Below are 22,864 nucleotides of genomic sequence, written 5' to 3'. Positions count from 1 at the left end.
CCAGTCCAGCGTCCCCCAGAGCCCTTCCCAGCCTCTCTCATTGAGATCATTTTCCACTTGGTTCTCTTCTCTCTGCAGGGGCCAGAGGCGGAGTGGGAGTTGGAGGTATTCCCACTTTCGGCGTCGGTGCTGGGGGCTTTCCTGGCTTCGGTGTCGGAGTCGGAGGTGTTCCTGGAGCTGGCCTTTCCCGTGAGCCTTAGTTCCATGCGGGGGAAACAGGGAAGGGGTGGGGGCTTGGTGGATGGGGGTGGGGGTGGGGGAGGGTTGACTGGGCTTCGCCGAGCTCAGGGAGGAGTTGGGGTAGAGCGCAGGGAGGGTCTCCAGTGCCTTTGGGGCAGGAGCTCTGTCAGCACAGCCTGGCTGAGATCCAGCAAGGTTTCTGAGTCTCTTTCTTTCTCGGTTCCTCATAGCAGCAGCCCAAGCAGCCGCCGCCCAGGCAGCCGCTGCCAAGGCAGCCAAGATCGGTAAGTGCCCCAGCCCTGCCTGTCCTCACGCCCAGGGCCATGCCCTCCCCTCCTCCCCACCACAGCCCTGCTCTCCTGCAAGGCCCAGGCTCAAAGCTCAGAGCAATTCTCCAACACGAGGGCAGAGCAACCTCACACTAGGGCCTCCAGGGCTGAAATGGCCTGGGTCAAGGTCGGAAGCCCCTGGGCCCATCTTCCAAAGCCACAGTGAAGTTTTCTGCACTTTTCAATTGCGCACCATTGGGATCATTGGTGTCTGGCTTATCTCCCCCAGACCAGCGAGTTAAAGGTGCCCGTCCATACACAACCATTATGCCATTATGCAACCCCTACCTTCACCCTCTGCTCCCCCAAGAAGGGGGCACTTCAAGGGCAGAGCTGGATGCTCTTCACCCCTCCAGGTGCTGCAGGAGCCCTGGGAGGGCTGGTGCCAGGTGCCGGAGGAGAAATACCAGGTGTGCCAGGCGCTGTAGGGGTACCAGGTGAGCTGTGTCCCCAACCCAGACATGGGTTTGGCTTATCTCATGGAAGGGGCCCTGGAGGTGGCCTATGTCAAGTGTACCATTTTACAGATGACAAGACTGAGCCCAGAGACAGGGTAGAGACAAAGCAATTTCCCTTAGTTTGGAGGGAAGAGCCCCCATGGGATTCCAGATTGCTGAGCGAACCCGGCAAGTCCCCTACCTACCCCGGGGACGCTCAGGATGTCAGCCCAATAGGCAGTGGAACTCTGCTCTACCAGGGTTGGGGGGCCTCATTCACCCCTCACGGGGCCTTTCTGGTTTCTGATCAGGTGGGAGGGCCTGTGTCAGCCTTTGTTTTCCCGGCACTCTTTCTCCAAGGGGAGGAGATTAAGAATTACAATGAGATTAATTTACAGCCTTCCTTGGTTGTTTTTTTCCCACCAGAAGATTTCTCTTCTGCATTTCTTCTTCTTTCTGGGAGGAAATTCCCCTTTTGAGTTTCCCCCCAAGAAATGTGGCGCTTCCTCTAATAGTTTTGGATACGGACGTGATTAGGATTTTTAAAAACTAACATCACCTTCAGCAGAAAGCTCCAGAAATCTTTTAGACTGAGGTTTAGGAGAGACAGCTTCGGGCTGCCCTCCACCATGGGCAGAGCTAGAAGGCCACAGTCTCAGAGCTGCTTCTCAGGGAAGGGACGTGCCCAGGGTGGCTGGTGGGCCATCTGAGAGCGGGCCTGCCTCACGCTGGGTTTCCTGGGTGAGGGGACAGTTCCCTAGAGGTGGTCTCTGAGAAGCCTTTCCACTGTGGAGGGTGGGTAAGAGGGGGAAGTGGTGCTGAGGACCACTCCACACTCTTCACATCTCCAGGGGCAGGGATCCAGGCAGCTGCAGCCGCCAAAGCAGCCGCCAAAGCTGCCCAGTTTGGTAAGTGAGCCCCCTGCCAGTCCTGTCTTCGACCCTCAGCCTAGAGCACTGCTCTCTTGTGTCCCTGCTTTGGGGTCTGGCAGACCCCCCTCCTTAGGCTGTCATGTTCTGGGTGTGGGCCTTCCTCACAGCTTTTGGCCCATCTGACCACTTTGAGGGGTGTGGATGAAGTTTCTGATTAGGAAGGCAAAGTGAGAACAGGTGCTGGCGAACCCTCCAGAACACACCCCCTACCCTTCCCAAAGCCACTGCTGCCTCCCAGTCCAGCTGGGGCCTTGCCCTGCTTCTGGAACAAATGCTGGGCTCCTCTGGGCTCCCACCTACCCCAAGGGACAGCCATGTTCTTGCTCCCTGACAAGGTTCTCCATGTCCTGCTTCATCTGAGGGCCACCCTGGCAGCCCCAGGTTCCCATACCTTCCTGAATATGGCATAGCGAAACAGCTCACTTTATTTTATTTTATTTTTTTTAAATAAATTTATTTATTTTATTTACTTATTTTTGGCTGCGTTGGGTCTTCGTTGCTGTGCGCGGGCTTTCTCTAGTTGTGGCGAGTGGGGGCTACTCTTCTTTGCGGTGCGTGGCCTTCTCATTGCTGTGGCTTCTCTTGTTGCAGAGCACGGGCTCTAGGGTGCACGGGCTTCAGTAGTTGCAGCACGCAGGCTCAGTAGTTGTGGCTCGCAGACTCTAGAGCGCAGGCTCAGTAGTTGTGGCACATGAGCTTAGTTGCTCCGTGGCATGTGGGATCTTCCGGGACCAGGGCTCAAACCCGTGTCCCCTGCATTGGCAGGAGGATTCTTAACCACTGTGCCACCAGGGAAGCCCAACAGCTCACTTTAGAGCCAGAGAAATCTTAACTTCAGGTCTGCTGACCCCCAAACTCACATATGACAAACAACTCTTTTTTGTGAAACTATCATTTGCTGAGGTAATCATTACACCAGCCTTATGAAATTGGTACTCTTATGCCCATTTCACAGATGTGGAAACTGAGGCTCTAAGAGCCTAAGAGACTTGCCCATAGTCACATAGCTAAATGGTGGCCGAGCTGAGCTTGGAAGCCAGTCCTGCCTGTCTTGCAGAGCTCCCTTTACTACATAAGTCTGCCTCCATCACCCTCAGGAGTCTCAAAGGGGCCCTTGTAACTCCAAAGCTTAAGAACTCCTGATCCTGCCCAGACCTCATATTAGGGATGAAGAAGCTGAGGCCCATCAAGGGAAAGTAACTTGTCCAAGGTCACACAGCAAGTCTGTGCCTGGCTAAGGACCCAGGGCTCCTGACCTCCAGCCCGCTGCTCTTTCCATTAGCTTCTGCCCTCCTTGATCAGGACTTGGTTAAGGATGAGCTCTTCTCTGTCTTGCAGGGTTAGGCCCAGGTGTCGGTCTGGGCCCCGGTGTCGGTCTGGGTCCCGGTGTTGGCATTGGCCCCGGTGGCATCATAGGTAAGCAGTGTGAGCAAGTGGTCCTGAGGGGCCTCTGAATGCTCCATGGGCGCCATCCTTGAACCCCCTCTCTCTCCTCCCAGGAGTAGGGGCCCCAGCTGCAGCCAAATCCGCTGCTAAGGCGGCCGCCAAAGCCCAGTTCCGTGAGTGCCCTGCCTGCCTTCTCTCCTCACCCCACAAGCCCAGGCCTGGCCCAGCGTGACCCAAGCCTAAACTGGACCCCAGGACATGCCGTATCTCAGGCCCGCCCTGCAGCCTCATGAGGCCCCCAAGGCGGCAGACAGAGGGATTGGAAGTGCAGATTTGGCCTGAGGGAGACCCGGGTTCGAGTCCTGAGCCACACACTAGCTGAGTGACCTCTGAGTTTCCTGTCCTCTCGTGTGGGTACCGATGGCACCTGTCACAGAGGCTTGTTAGGAGAATCAAATGAGTTCATACAAAAGGGAGGAACAGGAGGTTAGGCTGAAAAGGGCAGTGGTGTCCAGAGTGTGTGTCCCTGAATGCCAGCCTGGGGAAGGGCTGGACTTGGTGGTCAATGAGAGTTTTAGGAAGACCATTCTGGTGGCAGCGTAGAGGGCAGATTAAGGGGGTCTGGACCCCTTCCCTTGGGGCCTGACTCAGCTCCCTAAGCCGTACACCCCAAAAAGGGCCTGTTCCCTGCCTGCTGCCGCCACCCCACTCCCCATCTCCCCCAGGAGCTGCCGCTGGGCTTCCTGCCGGCGTTCCCGGATTTGGACCCGGTGTTGGAGTTCCTGGACTTGGAGTTGGTGTTGGTGTTCCTGGATTTGGGGCAGGTGCAGGTGAGGGGCCTTCTAAGGGCTGAACAGAAACGCCCCTGACCTCAGAGGAGGGAGACCTCTCCTCCCAGCACGTCCCCTCCACTCAGAGGTGTGCAATAAATTCTCCATTAGGTTCTCCTGAGCAGTTAGAGACAACTGGGGTAACAGGATGTGGGCAGGCCAGGCGAAGGGTCCTCTTCTGCCAGATTTCAGAGTTTCTGTCTCCTCAGTGGAAGGGTGCCAGGGCTCCAAACTGAGAAGAAGCCCACCACCCAAGGAAGGAGGCTGGAGGTCCCTGGGATCAGTGGTGTGGGTGGGCTAGCCTGGCGCCCCTTCAGCAGTGTGCTGTGGCAAGGGGGCCACTAGGAACTCTAGCTCTTCATCTACTAGTTACTGAGCCTGCTCTATGTCCAGCCTCAGGCAGACCACGCCGGGCCTAGAGGAGACGGGAGGGGACAGATGGAAGGAGGAGGCACAGTTCAGCCCTCAAGCACCCCCAGACCAGACTGGTAGAGGCACAGTTAGACACTGAAGCTCTGTACTTGGCTGGGTGAGCTCCTGGCTGCAGAGCCACAGCTTCAGGGCTTTGAGAGAAGCAAAGAAGGCTGAGGAAGTCAAGGAGGACTCCCTGGAGGAAGCAGAATCCCCAGGCACAGAGCTCAGCTGCTGACCACCCCACTCTTCCTTTTGCCCTTTTCCCCAGTACCTGGAGCCCTGGCCGCAGCTAAAGCTGCCAAGTACGGTGAGTGCACCCCACACACCATCCCTGACAGCACCTGGTCACCCAGCTCCCCTCCCCCTGGGCCAGGGCCCAGTGCCTGGAGCCTACAGCGCAGGGTTGGGATGGTCAGGATGGAAAAAGGCAGTTTCTAGGAAGCATTAATGATGGTTCAGCAGACTCTGGCTCCTGCCCACTAAATGCCTAGAGTGCCTCCAGCCCCAGGACAACCAAAACCGCTCTTCACATTTCCAGCCCCGCTGGGGGCAGTTTCACTTTGGTGAGGACCATGGTCCCTAAGACCCCTCAGACCCTGACAGTTTCATGGGGCCCAAGGCCAGGGAGGGGCTGGGGCTGCTCTCCCAGCAAAGCCAGGACTCCTCATCTGGGCCCCTGCCTCCCTGTCAGCATGACTGCGCCCGCCACGAGCCACGAGGACGTGGCAGACCTGCCCTCCCCCCACACTTGGCACTCGGGCAGCCCCGCCTGGCCAGATCCACACTGTCTATGTCCCCTTGCATTCCCGGCCTCCTGGGATCTGGGCCGGGGCCTCCGCCAGGGAACTGCCAACCAGGCCTGGCCGGTCCACGTGGGGCCAGTTTCTACCTCGGAAAATCCCAGCTTCCTCAGCCCCCGCCCACGGCGGGACTGATGACCCACAGGCCCCTCTCCTGTTCCTCGCTGGCGGCTCTGCTGGCCTGAGTTCGGCAGCCATTGCCAGGGAAACAGAGCAGTTAAGGGCTCTGGCTCCGAAGTCATTTCCTGCCCATGAAACCTTGAACACATTGCTTAACCACTGCTGTGCCTCAATTTTCTCATCTGCGAAATGGGGCTAATAGTACCTACCTTTCCTGCTGCCCGGAGCAGTCTGATAAGTGTGACACACAGACCATGAGTGTCCCCCTAAAGCGCTAGCTGTAACTCCTGCTGCTGCCGCTCCTGGCAGCTCTGTACTGGACAGTGGTTCACACTCAGAGGTCCTTTCACTCTTCAAACACCTATAGGTGAGCAGGCGTAAGGATCATCATCTCCTTTATAGAGATGCAACTCTGCGGCTCAGAGAGGTGACAGCTATGATGAGTGGAGAAACCAGATTCAAACCCAGGGCTGTCAGGACCTGAGACTAGTCCTCCACCCTTGGCAGCCTGTGGCCACAGCCACCACTGTGACCACCTGCAGTTCCCAGCACCAGGCCGGGAGGAAGGAGAGGAGACAGGCAGGCTGAGGCTCAAGGGGGTGTGCCCTTGCCCGATGGGTCAGGGCAGAGCTGGACCTCAGACCCAGGTGTCTGGTTATGGACTTCTGTCCAATGCTCCTTCCACTAGGTCGCATGGCCTCAGCCACCTGTCTACTTGCCTAGTAGCCCTGGGGCCGGGAGACCCCGTCCTTCAGAAAGGGGAGGATTGACTTTTTGTCCTCTCTCCACAGGAGCAGGAGTGCCTGGGGCCCTTGGAGACGTTGGAGGTCTTGGCGGAGTCGGTGTCCCAGGTGGTGTGGTAGGTGAGTTGAAACCCCAGGACAGGCTGGGCATTGAGGGAGACTGACCCATGGAGAGTCCCTCCCTGAGCCCCCTCTGTGTCCCCAGGAGCCGGACCTGATGCTGTGGCTGCTGCCGCCAAAGCTGCCGCCAAAGCCGCCCAGTTTGGTGAGCACAGGCTTGAGGCGGGGGCTGCCGCCAGGCTTCTAGGCTTTGACAGGAGGGGAGGGGTTCTGACCACGCACCATGGAGCACATATTCCCTGACCTGTTCCTGAGGCCCTCAGGGGCATCGTCTCCCAGGGGCCCGGCCCACCTCCTGGCCCCACTAGCCCTCCAAGGCCCTGGGGGCTCAGGCTCCACCTGGGTCCTGGGATGATCTCCCCACCCCCCCCCACCTCCTCCCGCACCCCACCGCGGACAGACCAGCTGCTCTCACGTGCGGGGCTTAATGCACAGCTCTCTCCTCAGGGCTGGGGGTACCCGGTGGGCTCGGAGTCGGTGGGCTCGGAGTCGGAGGGCTTGGAGTTGTCCCAGGGGCTGCGGGCCTTGGAGGTAAGGGGTACCCTGGAATCAGTGAGTGCATGACCGCCCCCTTCTCTGGGCTCCTGCAGCATTTGGAGGGGCCTGAGCAGGCTTAGCGAGGGCTGCCCCTTGCAGCTGGGTGTCCCAGTCCTCTCCCTCTCTTTCAATTCACCCAACCACCTCAAGTGGGAGTTCATTAGGATAGAGATGGTTATGCCCATTTTCCAGAGAAGAAAAGCAAAGCTTGGAGGGAAATTACCTTCCCAAAGTCTCTGCCATCATGGTGGACCTTATGTTAACATTTCTCTCTCTCTTGGGTCATCATTGTGTCTCCCTACCTGACCTGACCTGAAGTCTCTTACCCCGTGTACTCCACAAGGCTGGCCACACAGTAGGAGCTTAATAAAGACTTCTGGAAAGATGGACGGATGAAGGCGGGGTGGAGGGATGGTGGAAGGATGAGTCAGTAGGCAGATGGCAGATCGGTGAGCAGGTCAGGAGGGGGACATGACTTGGGGAGGGAGGAGATATTCCTGGGCCCTCATGCTCCCCATCTCCCCAGGTGTGTCCCCAGCTGCAGCTGCTAAAGCAGCCAAATATGGTGAGTTGCTCCCGATGCCTCCCTCTGCCCAGGCCTGCAGGCTGCTTATGCCCCACCCCCACTGCCCTGTCCCCGCCCCGGCGCAGGCCTCAGTCCTGCTCACGATACCCCTGAAGGCACATCCGGGAGATCCCTGACCCCAGACCCCAGAGGGGATGCCCAGGGTCCCTTAAACTGTGGCTCGTCCTGACCCCCATCTGCCCTCTTCTCAGGTGCCGCTGGCCTTGGAGGTTTCCTAGGCGCCGGCAGGCCGTTCCCACTTGGAGGTAGGGACCACCTCCGCTGTGAAATCCTCAGCTCGGCCGGCCCTGGAGGAGGCCTGGCTGCCTACCTGCATCTGGCGCAGGGACACAGCGAGAGGGTGGAGGGGACAGTCCGGGATCTGAAGCTGCATCTGGCGCAGGGACACAGCGAGAGGGTGGAGGGGACAGTCCGGGATCTGAAGCTGCATCTGGCGCAGGGACACAGCGAGAGGGTGGAGGGGACAGTCCGGGATCTGCAGCTGCATCTGGCACAGGGACACAGCGAGAGGGTGGAGGGGACAGTCCGGGAAAGGAGGCATCCTGGGCAGAGGGGCAGGCCTCAGGGTCAGGCGGACACATGTGCCTCCGACACCAGGCCGACGAGCTGAGGCCATGGAGCCGCACCCCAGGATGCCAGGAGGGCACCAGCTTTGTTAAGAAAGCTGCTTTGGCAGTGGGGAGGAGGCGGTGGGAGGAGGTGGTCCTAGTCGGAGAGGCAATAGGTGGCAAGGATGGGGTGGGCCCTGCCCCCCACCAACCCCAAACCCCTCCTGCAGGTGTCGCAGCAAGGCCTGGCTTCGGACTGTCTCCTATTTTCCCAGGTATGACCAGACTCCCCCGCCCTGAGCCCCATCCTTCCTCCTTCCCTGGTTCATCTCCTGCTCAGAAGGGCTGAGCCAGGACCCGAAGGGTACCCCACGCCCTCAGATCGCACAGAGTTGGGTTTCCCCTTCTCCTCTCCCTCCCGTGCCGGGCCAGGGAGCATCAGCTTTTCCAACACACCACGTTCATATGTGGCAAACTGAGGTTCAGAGAGTGCCAGGGACACGCTCAAGGTCACACAGTCACTGATAGAGGCAAAGCCAAGGGCTTCCAACACCCAAGCCCAGAACTTGGCCCCTCTCAGACGAGGCCCAGGCTGCCCGGGAGGGCTTGGCGGGCACCCCAGAGGTGGGCACACTCACGACCCCTCTCCTTGCCTTGTAGGTGGCGGAGCTGGGGGCCTGGGAGTCGGTGGTGAGTCTATCATAAGAACAAGGGGCCCCAGTTCAAGCAGAGCCCTGAGCTCCTTCGCAGGGCGGGGGTCGATCCTGCTGAGGGAGCGGCTAGTGCAGCCACGGCCCTGGGCTGGCCCTCTGGCGTGGGGACCCGAGGGAGCTCCACGGGGAATCACAGAAGCTGAAGTCAACCCTGGGATGTGGGGATATGGGTCCTGGGGCTCCCAGCCGGGCACTCGACTGGGCACCAGGAGTGAGACAGGGACCTGGGTCAGCCCGGGTCTTAAGGTCTAACCAGAGAGGTTGACAAGGTCCCATAGAAAAGGAAAGAAACTGTAGGGGAAGAACAAGGCCTCTTCAAGCAGGTGGTCAGGGAGGCTGAGCCTGGAGCCTGTCAGTGGGGGGTAAGGCTGCCCCTGGGAGGCGTGGCCAGGGTCTGACTGTGGTGGGAGAAGGCGCCGCAGAGCTGCTCAGTCCTCCACAGGCAGCAGGCCATCTGCAAGGAGCGAGGTTGGACAGGAGGGTAGGGCCGGGGTCAGAGAGGCCTTTGGAACCCGCTGCTGCAAGATGGAGGCGCGTGGAGGGGCGGGGGGTTGGGGTGGGGTGTCTGGGAGAGGCGGGAAGGCCTGGCCTCCTCCCCAATCCCGGCTTTCCCTCCACAGGCAAACCTCCCAAGCTCTATGGAGGGGCTCTGGGAGCCCTGGGATACCAAGGTGAGTAGAGACTCAGCCCCTGGAAGTGGGCGGGGGGTGGGAGGGTGGGTGTCGGGCAGAGGCAGAGTGATGGGACCCATCAGCCTGGGAGAGAGGGCAGCACCTCAGACGAGGCCTGGCAGGGAGTGGGGAAGCTGGGGCAGAGCTGGACACCTTACCCACCCGTTCTTCTACCTGCGACACAGACACGCAGAGCTGAGAGTGGGCCCAGGACCCTCCAGGCTCATCCAGGCCAGGCCTGGCAGCCCCTCCCTCCCTGGTACCCACACCCGCCCCTGCAGGGAGGAGCCAAGAGAAAGAGAAGGGATGAGGAGGAGGGAGGGGCTGGGAGGGGCAGAGAAGGAGAGAGAGAATGGAGGCGACAACAAAGGGAGCCCTGGAGTCAGGGGGTCAGAGGGGTGGACCCGGCAGGGTGGGCAGAGGCGGCCCAGAGCCACACCCTTGCTCCAAGATGCAGATGTGCCTCTGGCAGTGTGTGCGTGGGGGGTCTGATCACCACCCCCCAGGCATCTCCCAACGATGCCCAAAAGAGACCCAGAGAAGCCCCAGCTCCGCCCCTGTGCCCAGCTCAGGCTGGGATCCCCTTCCCCCGCCACCTGCTTCCCGCTGAGCAGATGCGACAGCCCGGGCCAGGGCAGGGAGAGGCAGAGGCAAGAGCAGCCTGACCTCGTCCAGGGCGCCCAGCTCTCAGTCAGGCACCAGCTGGTGCCTGTGGTCCTGTCACACAAGCTTTCTTTTTGTTGGCTTTCTTTCCCAACAAACACCCTGGATGAGCTTCACAGAGAGAGAGAAAGATGGTGCTCGCTGCCACCAGGTGGCAGTAATGAGCCACATCGAGCTCCCCCAAGGGTAGGCGCTACCCCAGGCCCTACTACCAGACTTCGGTGCCTTGATGATTTGAAATAAGGTTAACCAATCAGACCCTCCGCTCAAGAGGGCAGGAGTCCTGCTACCACCCACCTGCCCAGTGGGAGTCTGTACAGCGGAAGAGTTCAGAGAGGGGCCTGGGGTCGTGTCCAGGCTTCCCGTGGCTTCTTGGAGCCTCTGTTCCCTGCTGTGATGATGTGGGTGCTAAGAACAGCTTGGGGTTGGGGGGAGTGGGCAAGGGCTTGAGAAGCAACCAAGACTGACCCTTGCGTGTGCCTCCCCGCACCCAGCTGGGGCCTGCCTGGGGAAAGCCTGTGGCCGGAAGAGAAAGTGAGCTTCCCAGGACCCCTGACTCACGACCTCATCAACGTTGGTGCTACTGCTTGGTGGAGAATGTAAACCCTTTGTGACCCCCCACCCCCATCCCATGCCCCCTCCTAAGTTCCCACCCCAGGAGGGAACAGGGCAGGCAGGGTGGCCTTGGAAATCCACAGGGCAAGGAAACAAGAGAGTGGTGGCCAAGTGGGCCCCTGGAAGCCCCCTGCTTCAGAGGCAAGGGGTGGGTGGGCTTGGCCCCTACCCCCACCCCCTTCCCACCCAGGAGCTCCCCCTCCACACACTCCATCTCCAAGGGAACTTGGTGCTACGTACTGGTGCTCTCATTCTTCCTGCGGGGAGGGAGGAGGGAAGGGCAGCCCCTTAGGGAACCCCTTCCCTGGGGCTCCTCTGAAGATGGTGCAGACACTTCCTGGGCAGTCTCACCTCCCCCTGCCCACCAGGACCCCCCTCTGGCTGCGGTCCAGTTGGTACCCAAGCATCGAAACCCTCAAGCTGGATTCGGTCACACGATCTCTTGGCCCCCTTGGCCCACTCTCCCCTACCAGTCGCTATTCCCCATGTCTGGGGCACCTTCAGGTTGGAAGATTCCCCCCATTGGGAATAGCCCTCTTGCTCTTGTGGAATTCATCCGCCCGTCTGCCCATCCGTCCATCCGTCCTGGCCCCCATTTGGCTGCCCGGCACCGCTAGCTGGCTGGGCGCCCCTACCATCAACTCGATTAACCTGTCATGGCAGCCTGTGCCCTGCCTCTGCCCCACCACACACACCCCTACGTAGGGGCCCTGAGCCCAGGTTGTGAGGGGCTGTGCCGACTGGGGCAGCAGGAATCTCCCCCCAAAACTGGGTCTCCCCCCACGCAGTACTGTATCCCCGGTCCCCCCCCTGGAGCCACTGTACTTCAGAGCATTTCCCCCCCTGCCCCGCCCATCTCTTTGTGTCTCGCTGTGATAGATCAATAAATATTTTATTTTTTGTCCTGGATATTTGGGGATTATTTTTGATTGTTGATGCTCTCCTTTGGTTTTATTTTTGTGGTTCATGGGGAAAAAAAAACTTTTTTTTTTTTTTTTTTTTTTTCTGATCTGGGGAGCTACATCCCCAGTAGAAGATTCATTTTAATCACTTTGGTATAACTCTGAGTGAAACACACATTTTTTTTTTTTAAATAAGAAAAGAGAATTAACTGCTTCAGAAAAGACCAATAAATGAAAACCTTTTAAAGGAAACTATGTCTTGGCCTCCTTTGTAATCCCTCATCTGCCTTCAGCTCCTGGTCCGGGTAGGGAACAGGGTTCGGCCTTGGGGAACCTGTTCAAAATGTATTTAGGGGGCTGCCAATCGCCTGCCGTTGGCTTCTGGTGAATTGATCCGTCTCCTAGTTCAGCGTGTCCTTTAATAATGATAATCCCTTTGTAGGGGAAGCAGAGCAGCCAGCCCTACACATGCCCACCCACAGTGGGTCTCATTCCTCTGAGGATGTGGGTTCACCCACCCAGACACTCCTTCCCCAGCCCTCACCCCTTAGGTCCAAATCCTTGGCCTCTAGATGCTGAGAGTACAGATGGAGAAAACAAAAATGACCCTTCTGTCCAGACCAAACCCTTGGCCTTGGTGAACAGCCTTGCAGAGAGAAAAGAAATGGCCCAGGGCTTCCCTGGTGGCACAGTGGTTGAGAATCTGCCTGCCAATGCAGGGGACACGGGTTCGAGCCCTGGTCTGGGAAGATCCCACATGCCACGGAGCGACTAGGCCCGTGAGCCACAATTACTGAGCCTGCGCATCTGGAGCCTGTGCTCCGCAACAAGAGAGGCCGCGATAGTGAGAAGCCCGCGCACCGCAATGAAGAGTGGCCCCCGCTTGCCGCAACTAGAGAAAGCCCTCGCACAGAAACTGAGACCCAACACAGCCATAAATAAATAAATTAAATTAAAAAAAAAAAAAAAAAAGAAGAAATGGCCCGACCTCAGAAAAACAGATGGATGTTTCCCTCTAAACATCCCCTCTAAGGAAGACTCACTGTCACACATGGCCACTAGGGCACCACTTTACTTCCTTACAAAGCATAACAAATGACACCCTGCAGGTGGCAACAGGAGGCTCAGTACTACCCTTGGATGCACCAATTCCCCAGGGTCGTCCCCCTCCCCTCAGGGCTACAAATCCACAGAGCATGGGGATGTGCCCCCCTGGAGCCCACAACTCCCTTCTAGAGCACACTCTTGGGTACCAGATTCTGGAATTTCCTCCGCAGACCACCAACTCCACTTCCAGGGCCCACATGGCCTCATGTGTGCATCCGTTCCCCTGAGAGCGAACCCCATGGCCAGTGGGCACTCGTGGAGGCCAGAAGGATGGCGAGGGAGCTGTTTGTCGGGAGTGTGGGTGCAGTCTGCCGTGCAGACGGCAGCAGACGGCTGTATGGGTATCCGTGCGCCTGCGCACAAGGACCCTGTGGAAAGAGCAAGGGGGTGGGGCGATGCTCAGGGACAGCTTCCCAGAGGACAGCAGAGCACAGGAAGCAATCTACTAGGCAGAGAATAGAGCAGAGAGTAGGGAGGGTCAGGCCTTTCAAGCAGGAAGGGCAGCCCTGTGATGGTTCTGACTGCCTGGTGGGAGGGAGCAGAGCCGAGGAAAGGCGAAGGATGGATCAGAAGCGGGTAGGGGGTAGGTTAAAGGAGACCACGGGGTGGGGGGCTGCTGTGACAGTCAGTGAGGAGTGACAGCCTGCCCAAGAGTAGTGGCAAACCAGATTCATTCATTCGTTCACTTGTTCAGCAAAAAGATCCCTTGCTCATCCTGGGAAACCCCTCAGCCACAGGCAAATTGGGATAGTTGGTCACCCTCCCTTCCAGAGACATCTATTCATCATGCACAAACATATACACATACTAGTTGCATTACTCAGCATTTTGGTGTTATTTTAATCAAAACTATGTTTCAAAGATCATTCCTTATCAGCTGTATATTCATTTAACAAATACTTATGGAGTTACCTACCATGCAATAGGTACCGTTTTAGAAGCTGAATATACAGTAGTAAACAAAATGGGCAAAAATCCCTTTCCTCATGGAGTTAACATACCAGTAACTATATCTGTTGTATTTATTTAATCACTTTGCTATTATGACCAATGCTGTCCTGGACATTTGTGTGTACGTATCTTTCCTACATGTCAGTGTGAGTTGGTCTATAGCAGCACCGTCCACAGAACTTTCTGTGATGACGGAAATGTCCTCTATCTGCTGTGTCCAGTGTGTAACCACTAGCTACGTGGGCTCTTGAGCTCTAAAAATATGACTAGTGAGACTAAGGAATTGAATTTTTAATTTTGTTTTTTAATTTAAATTTTTAAGTGTAAATAGCCACAGTATTGGATGATACAGGTCTATGGGAGAAAGTCCTGAAAATAGAAAAGATAAATCAAAAAACAAAACAAAACAAAAGATCCCTTGCTCATCCCTCTGCAGCTCTCCAGCCTCTGAAAGTTGGCCAGCCCCAGCATTCAGCCCTGGCGACTCCCTGCTTCGATTTCTCATAATTCATGGCTTTAAATACCGCGTATGCGTTGGCAGTTCCCAAACTGACACCTCCAGTGCAGACCTCTCCCCTGAACTCTGGACTTGCACGTTCAAGGTCAGTTCTTAACATCTCCACCTGGAAGTCTCATAATCCTGCGTAGCATGGGTCCGCCCACCCCCGCCAAAACCTGCTCTCCTCCCCACCTTCTCCATCTCAGTAAACAGCAGCTCCAGTGGTTCAGGCCAGCAGATTTGGAGACTTCTTCTCCTCCCACGGCCCACACTAGATTCACCAGCAAATCCTGGGTCACTGCCTTCAGAAGATAACCAGAGTTCAACCACCCCTCCCAACCCCATGCCCTGGTCCACCAGCAGTTCTTGCCCGGGTGACTGACACAGCTTCCAGACTCGGCTCCCTGATTCTGCCCTGGCTCCCCTTCAGCCTTCTCTCCACACAGCAGCCAAAACAATCCTCTTAAAACATAAGTCAGCTCAGGTCACACATCTGCTCAAAATCCTGCTGTGGCTCCCGTCTCATTCGGGGCCCAAGCCAGAGGCCTTTCAATGGCCGAGGAGCCCCTACCTGAGTTGGACCAGGTGTTCTGACCAGCTGTTTGACCAGCATCCTGCTACTCGGCCCCCTGCCAGGCCGTGTGGTTACACTGCCCTCTTCCCTTCCCTGCAGGCAACAGGCCACCCCTCTGCAGCCTCCACGTCTGCTGTCTCTCCTGCCCAGAAAGCTCTTCCCTCCGTTATCAGCGCGCTTGGCATCCTCACCTCTTTCAGGTCTTGATTCAAATGTCACCTTCTCAGAAAGTCCTTCCCTGACCCCCTTTCTAAACCTGCAAACTATAGGGAGTTCCCTGGCGGTCCAGTGGTTAGGATTCCGAGCTTTCACTGCAAAGGAGGGGGGTTCAATCCCTGGTCAGGGAATTAGGATCTTGCAAGCCGTGCAGTGCGGCCAAAAATAATAATGATAATTAAATAAAATTGCAAACTATACCTTCCTCCCCCACTTGGGAGACCAGTGACTTGGCCCTGCCTCCTCTTTTTCCAGAGCACCCATCACCAGTACCCATCATGTCACCACATAGCACAATACACTTTGCGTCTTTGTTTATTGTCTGACTCTCCCCACCAGAATGCAACTCCCTAAGGATAGACATTGTTTTGAGATCAAAATAGTTTAAACTCCCTGCTTTCATTAGTTACACACTCTGGTAGAGAGGTGGTAATGGTAAGCAAATGTGCTAGGCTGATAATAGCTTCAAAGATCTCCAGGTCCTAATCCCTGAAACCTTGTAAATATTACTGTTATTAGTCTGCTCAGGCTGTCATAGCAAATTGCCACAGGCTGGGTGGCAGAAATTTATTTTCTCACAGTTCTGGACGCTGGAAGTCCAAGATCAAGGTGTCCACAGGGTTGGTTTCTCCTGAGGCCTCTCTCCTTGGCATGTAGGTGGCTGTCTTCTCCCTGTGTCCTCACATGGTCTTCCCTCTGTGCATATAAGTCTCTTACTCTCCTCTCCTTATAAGGATGTCAGTCATAGTGGATTAAGGCCCATTCTGATGACCTGTTTTAACCTAATTGCCTCTTTAAAGATTCTATCTCCAAATACAGTGACATTCTGAAGTTGCTGGGGGTTGGGACTTCTACATATGAATTTTAGGGGGGATGCAATTTAGCCCCTAACAGTTACCTTATATGGAGAAAGAGTCTTTGCAGATGTGATTAAGTTAAGGATCTTGAGATGGGGAGATTATCCTGCTGGGCCCTAAATGCTATCACAAGTATCCTTAAAAGAAGCTGGAAGAATTGTATGCCAACAAATTGAATAACCTAAAGAAATGAATAAATTCCTAAAAACACACAACCTGCCAAGACTGAATTGTGAAAAAATGGAAAATCTGAAGAGACCAATGACAAGAAAGGAGAATGAATCAGTAATCAATCCTCCCAACAAAGAAAAGTCAAGACCAGATGGTTTCCACTGGTGAATTCTACCAAATATTTAAAGATGAATTTATACCAATTCTCCTGAAACTCTTCCAAAAGATTGAGGAGGAGAAACAGTTCCAAGTTCATTCCAAGAGGCCAGCGTTACCCTGATACCAAAGCCAGACAAAGACACTACAAGAAGAGGGCTTCCCTGGTGGTGCAGTGGTTAAGAATCCGCCTGCCAATGCAGGGGACATGGGTTCGAGCCCTGGTCCAGGAAGATCCCACATGCCGCGGAGCACTAAGCCTGTGCACCACAACTACTGAGCCCACATGCCTAGAGCCTGTGCTCCGTAACAAGAGAAGCCACCGCAGTGAGAAGCCTGTGCACTGCAACGAAGGTAGCCCCTGCTTGCCACAACTAGAGAAAGCCCGTGTGTGGCAACGAAGACCCAACGCAGCCAAAAATAAAATAAATTAATTAAAGAAAAAAAAAATCAAGACACTACAAAAAGAGAAAACTACAGAGAAATGACACTATTAAGATGGCAGAATAGGAGGTCTTCAGCCCATATCCTCCCACAAACAATCCTAAAATTCATGTAGGACCCCAAATAACAAAAACAATCTTGAACAGGAAGAATAAAGCTGGAGGCATCATACTTCCTGATTTCAAAATATATTACAAAGCTACAGTAATAAAGAGAGAGAAAGAGAGACCAATGGAACAGAATAGAGAGCCCAGAAGTAAATCCATGCATTTACGATCAACAGATTTTCAACAAGTGTACCAAAAACACACAATGGGGTAAGGATAGTCTCTTCGATAAATGGTGCTGGTAAAACTGAATATCCAGATGCAGAAGAAGGAAACTGAACACTTATCTCACACCATAACACAAAAATCGACTCAAAATGGATTAAAGACAAACATAAGACCTGAAACTGTAAAACTACTAGAAGAAAGCATAGGGAAAAAGCTTCTTGACATTGATCTGGGCAATGATTTTTTGCTTATGACTCCAAGATCACAGATGACAAAAGTGAAAATGGACAAATGGGACAGCATCAAACTAAAAAGTTTCCACAGAGCAAAGGAAACCATCAACAGAATGAAGAGACCACCTATGAAATGGGAGAAAATCTTTTCAGACCATACATTTGATAACAGGTTAATATCCAAAACATATCTGGAACTCCAGAAACTCAACATTTAAAAAAGAAAAAGAACTAATTTGAAAATAAGCAAAGAACTTGAGCAGACCTTTCTCAGGAGAGCACATATAAAGGGCCAATAAATGGGCATCATCAGAAAATCTACAAACAACAAATGCTGGAGAGGGTGTGGAGAAAAGGGAACCCTCTTGCACTGTTGGTGGGAATGTAAATTGATACAGCCACTATGGAGAACAATATGGAGGTTCCTTAAAAAACTAAAAATAGAATTACCATATGACCCAGCAATCCCACTACTGGGCATATACCCAGAGAAAACCGTAATTCAAAAAGACACATGCACCCGAATGTTCATTGCAGCACTATTTACAATAGCCAGGTCATGGAAGCAACCTAAATGCCCATCAACAGACGAATGGATAAAGAAGTTGTGGTACATATATACAATGGAATATTACTCAGCCATAAAAAGGAACGAAATTGAGTCATTTGTTGAGACGTGGATGGATCTAGAGACTGTCATACAGAGTGAAGTAAGTCAGAAAGAGAAAAACAAATATCGTATATTAATGCATGTATGTGGAACCTAGAAAAATGGTACAGATGAGCCAGTTTGCAGGGCAGAAGTTGAGACACAGATGTAGAGAATGGACATATGGACACCAAGGGGGGAAAACTGCGGTGAGGTGGGGATGGTGGTGTGCTGAATTGGGCGATTGGGATTGAAATGTATACACTGATGTGTATAAAATTGATGCCTAATAAGAACCTGCAGTATAAAAAAACAAACAAAACAACTAATACTAAACTTTCATTGGGTTATTTGTATGGAAATATGTTAATGTAAATGTTTCAGACATTACATGAAATTTCTAAAAATCTTATATTTGTATTTGTATGGAAATATGTATGGAAATATGTTAATATAAATGTTTCAGACATTACATGAAATTTCTAAAAATCTTATATTTGTATTTGTATGGAAATATGTTAATATAAATGTTTCAGACATTGCATGAAATTTCTAAAAATCTTATATTTGTATTTGTATGGAAATATGTATGGAAATATGTTAATATAAATGTTTCAGACATTGCATGAAATTTCTAAAAATCTTATATGTTCTGGTATAATGTTATAAGTAATAATCCTAGTTATTACTTTAAAATGTATATCTCAGAAATAACTAATTTTCTTGTCAACTGCATTATTACGAACTTTCATCAAATCTTTAACCGTGGTCATTTTTAAGTCTTTTGTCATTTACAGACAGTTCTGGGTGTACTCTGATGATTTTGCAAATATGTTCCTATAAAAGGGTTTCATCTTCAAGAAATTCATGGAAAAGACTCTGACAAGTACAGGTTTCTGGTAACTGACTGTACTGCTGAACTGAATGAATAAGCATTTTCAGAACTCTAATGAAAAACTGATGAACTCATAAAAGTGCTAATAAAAGATCAAGATGAAAAAAAAAATTAATTACATGGGACTGAATGAACTGATGAGGATGAGTATAATTTTTGTGACTTTCTGTCTGAATTTAAAAAAAAAAAAAAAATCCCACAAGGACTCAGAGGCAAAGAATATACAAATCAATTTTCACTGCAAAGTAAAGGAGCTGTTACAGTGGAGGATTACTGGACTGAATGTCAATATTATGACATAGTATGAGTGTGTTTCATGTTTGGTAATTGCAATCATTGTTGCTTCTGTTGTGGTCATCCATGTACAATGCTTGGTGTCAGTCTATTTATCTCTTGTAAAAATAAAATACAGTGTGTGTGTGTGGAAAAAAAAAACAAACACAACATAAAACAAAAAATAAAAAATAAAAAAAAATAAAGGGCCAATAAGTATATGAAAAGGTGCTCAGCATCACCAATCACCAGGTCATGCAAGTACAAATCAAAACCACAATGAGATATCACCCCCTACCTGTTTAAATGGCTATTATCAAAAAAAAAAAAAAGATAAGCGTTGGAGAAGATGGGGAGAAAAGGGAACCCTTGTATACTGCTAGTGGGAATGTAAGTTGGAACAACCGTCATGGAAAACAGTGTGGAGGTTCCTCAAAAAAATTAAAATAGAGCTATCATATGATCCAGCAATTCCACTTCTGGTATATAACCGAAGGAAATGAAATCACTATCTTGAAGAGATATTTGCACTCTCATGTTTATTGCAGCATTATCCACAATAGCCAAGCTGTGGAAACAACCTACGTATCCAACAACAGATGAATGAATAAAGAAAATGTGTTGTATATCTACAGTGGAATATTATTCAGCCTTATAAAGGAAGGAAATCCTAAATAAATAAATAAATACAGGAAGGAAGGAAGGAAGGAAATCCTGCCACATGCTACAACATGGATGAACCTAGGGGACGTTATGCTAACTGAAATAAGCCAGTCACAGACAAATACTGTGTGATCCCACTTATATGAAGCATCTAAAGTAGTCAAATTCATGGAAACAGAAAGTAGAATGGTGGTCACCAGGGCCTGGGGGAGGGGAAGAAGGGAGTTTGTTTAATGGGTACAGAGCTTCAGATTTGCAAGATGAAAAATTTTTGGACTCTGTAATGACCTATATGGGAAATGAATGTTTAAAAAAAAGTGGATAATGTACATGTATAAATGATTCACTGGGCTGTATGCCTGAAAATAATACAACACTGTAAATCAACTATATTCCATATAAAGAAAGAACGAAAGAAAAGATTAAAAAAAAAAGTTTTGGAGATCTGTTTCACAACAGTGTGAATATACAGTTTACCCTTGAACAATGCTGGTTTGAACCGGGAGAGTTCACTTATATGCGGATTTTTTTTCAATAAATATAACACCTGTATTTTCATTTTACAGGTCTTTAACTAAGTGTGGGGAAAAGTTTGTGTGCGATTAGAGATCATAATATGTAGAATCAAAAGAACAGCGGGTTGAGTCCTGATTCTCTCCAAACGGTTTCAGCTTCCTGGCCTTGGGTGAGTCATTTATCAATTCCTTTGTTTTTGAGGCAGAGATAGCAGCGTTCAGATTTTCCACTGTGTGTGTGTGTGTGTGTGTGTGTGTGTGTGTGTGTGTGTGTTGAGGGCAGCGGGGGGGGGGGGGGGGTGTTGGTGCCTCTAACCCCTGAATCATTCAAAGGTCAACTGTACTTAACACTATTGAAACGTACACTTAAAAATGGTTAAGATGATAAGTTTATATTATGTGTTTTGATGACACAGTTTTAAAAAGAAAAGTAGCCGGAAGGGGGAAGGAACTGATTTCTCCTCTAGAGACTCCGGAAGGAATGCAGCCCTTGTTTTTAGCCCAAAGCCACTGAGTTAGGACTTCTGGCCTCCAAAACTGTGAGCAAAATAATTTGTGACCACAGCCACAGGAAACGAATACAGTGAATAAATGATTAATTCTAACGTCAGGTGAATCAGTGCTATGAGGATTAAAAGCCAGGGAAGGAGACAGAGAGTGAGAAAGAATGTTAAGTTAGCTGGGATGGTTGGGGACACCTAACCTCAGGTCAAAGGCCCCGTGATGAACACAAGCTTGGGAAGTTAGAAGAGCAGAGAGGTGCACCGTAGTTAACTAGAAAGAGCAAAGGAGAGAAGAAATATGGCCAAAGAAGTAGCCAGGGACTAGGTCCCATAAAGCTTGCAGTAAGGGCTTTGGGTTTGAAAGCAAGGAAATGTCACACTTTGACCCTTCAGAGGCTCTGGAGGGTCACAGGGGTGCATGACTCAGGGGCCGTCATACTGTACACCCAGCTAGACCAGGGAGGAGAGAGGAGTGCAGGGACAAGTGGTGGAATTCTAGATCTGCTTTGTACAGGGAGCCAATAGGATCTGCCAATAGGATTTGCTGATGGATCAATCAAGTGCAAGGAAAAGGAATAGGGAGAGAGAAGTCGAGGATGCCTTCAAATTTTGGCTGAGCCACTAAAGGACAGGGATGTCATTTACTGAGATGAGAAACACTGGGGGAGGAGCAGATCCAGGCACAAGTTAAGAGCTCTGATCCGGATGCATTAAGTTTGAGGTGCCCGTTTGTCATCCAAGTGGAGATGCCAAGTAGATATTTGGGTTCTTGCATCCGCAGCTCAAGGAGAGGGCAGGGGAGTCAACGAGCCACGTGTCTGGGTGATGTCACGCAGAGTGGGCAAGAAGGGGGCAGGCTGCATCTGACAGCAGGGATCCCATGATGTCAGCTCTCTTTTCCTCCCTAGGCTAGGACAGTTCAGGCTCTGGCCCCTGCCCTGGGTCACAGTCTTGGGCTAATCCAGTGAGTATCCCCACGGAGCCTCTTGTCACCAGCCTGTGTTCAGCCAGGCATCAATTTGGCAATTTGGACAAATCCTAACCATTGACCTGGAGTGAGTCTTTCCCAAAGGGCTCTGGACCCCTCATCTAGAAAACTTGTATCACGAACCACATCAGTAAAATATTTTTGAGCAAATATCACACATATTTGCCACTTGGATGGCAGACAGACACCTAAAACTTAACACATCCAAGCCAGAGCTCTTAATTTGCACCCAAATTAATATTTGTTCCCCAACACACACACAGACACATTCACTTATAAATTACATACATAATTGACTATATAAATAATAAAAAATGTTCATCACATAACAATGCAAAAGCAGAGTTTAAGAAGAATGTTCGAAAGATGAAATGAACAACAGTTGAATGCTTTTATTTATTAAAAGTACAAAATTGCTTTTTTGCTTTCAGTTAAAAAAAGACTTAATAATAACTTGGATGAGCAATGTGACCAAATGTGTCAGATCTGATGAGTTGGTCCTTGGTTTCACCGGGAAACGTGGCTGACAAGGAGCTCCAACAAGAGAGGGAAGTGCCAGCTCTGTCTTTTCGCTCGTCTTGCAGTATCAGCATCATCTTCAATCTGCTGTCTTTTCAAGACTCTTTTGCAGCCACAAGTCTACTCTGTAAGGGTTAGTTGTGTTATAAAACTGGGTGATATCCTCTAGCTAACCAGGCACAGGCCCACGGCCCCTCTAGGTCCACTCAGTATCCCCCTGCACCCTGCACTGGGGCCCTCTCCCAAGCCCCTTCACCCAGGGGTGCTAACTGCTGCCACCTCCTGAGGCCGTGAGTGTCCTCATGGGTTTCCCTTAATGCTGCCCAGTCCGTTGTAAAATCCCCTTCATTAAACTCTCCTCAGTAATCCCTGCTGAGTGCTTCTTGGTTTCCTACCAGGACCCTGCCTGACATATACCCTATAGTAAAGCAACAAACAAGCAAAAAACGTTGCTGTCCAGCCTCCGAGGACCTCCACACCTCCTTGGGATAATTTACTATAAGTGCTTTAGGGTCATCTGACCAGCAGACAGAATGAGGGCACCAGCATCAATCTGAATATTAAGAAAGGAGGGAAGGAGGGAGGGAGGAAAAGAAAGAAGGAGAGATGGAGGGAGGAAGGAAGAAAGAAAAATTATATTTTGTTCCCTCCCGCAGGTAATTGTTTTGCACCCAGGGGTGAATGCCCCACCTTGTAGGCCACTGGACCCAAGCCCTGACTAGAGAAAAATCTATACAAACTTGATGGCTGGAGCGGGAGTGTGGGCAGTTCTGTCCCTTGTTCACTGGGTGAACTTAAGCATGTGGCTCAACCTCTCCCCGCATAGGCTCCCAGGCTGTAGGACGACGAA

The 22,864-nt window shown here is 51.6% G+C and overlaps 1 protein-coding gene across 1 annotated transcript in view; it reads left to right on the top strand.

Moving 5' to 3' along the window:
- The window catches only part of ELN (elastin), a 33,358-nt gene extending 21,825 nt beyond the window's left edge, over positions 1–11,533 (top strand). Inside the window, 17 exon segments of the mRNA XM_082358559.1 lie at positions 79–189; positions 411–464; positions 866–946; positions 1,798–1,854; positions 3,217–3,327; positions 3,330–3,437; positions 3,990–4,094; positions 4,777–4,815; positions 6,220–6,291; positions 6,377–6,436; positions 6,739–6,822; positions 7,355–7,393; positions 7,606–7,659; positions 8,193–8,237; positions 8,623–8,652; positions 9,296–9,346; positions 10,504–11,533. Coding sequence (XP_082214685.1) covers positions 79–189; positions 411–464; positions 866–946; positions 1,798–1,854; positions 3,217–3,327; positions 3,330–3,437; positions 3,990–4,094; positions 4,777–4,815; positions 6,220–6,291; positions 6,377–6,436; positions 6,739–6,822; positions 7,355–7,393; positions 7,606–7,659; positions 8,193–8,237; positions 8,623–8,652; positions 9,296–9,346; positions 10,504–10,547 — 1,145 coding nt within the window. The 3' untranslated portion in view covers positions 10,548–11,533.
- Positions 11,534–22,864: the final 11,331 nt, after the last annotated feature.

This window comes from Balaenoptera borealis (genome assembly GCF_965194805.1).
Source record: "Balaenoptera borealis genome assembly, chromosome: 16".
NCBI classification, from domain to species: domain Eukaryota; kingdom Metazoa; phylum Chordata; class Mammalia; order Artiodactyla; family Balaenopteridae; genus Balaenoptera; species Balaenoptera borealis.
This window is presented reverse-complemented; position numbering and strand designations above follow the sequence as displayed.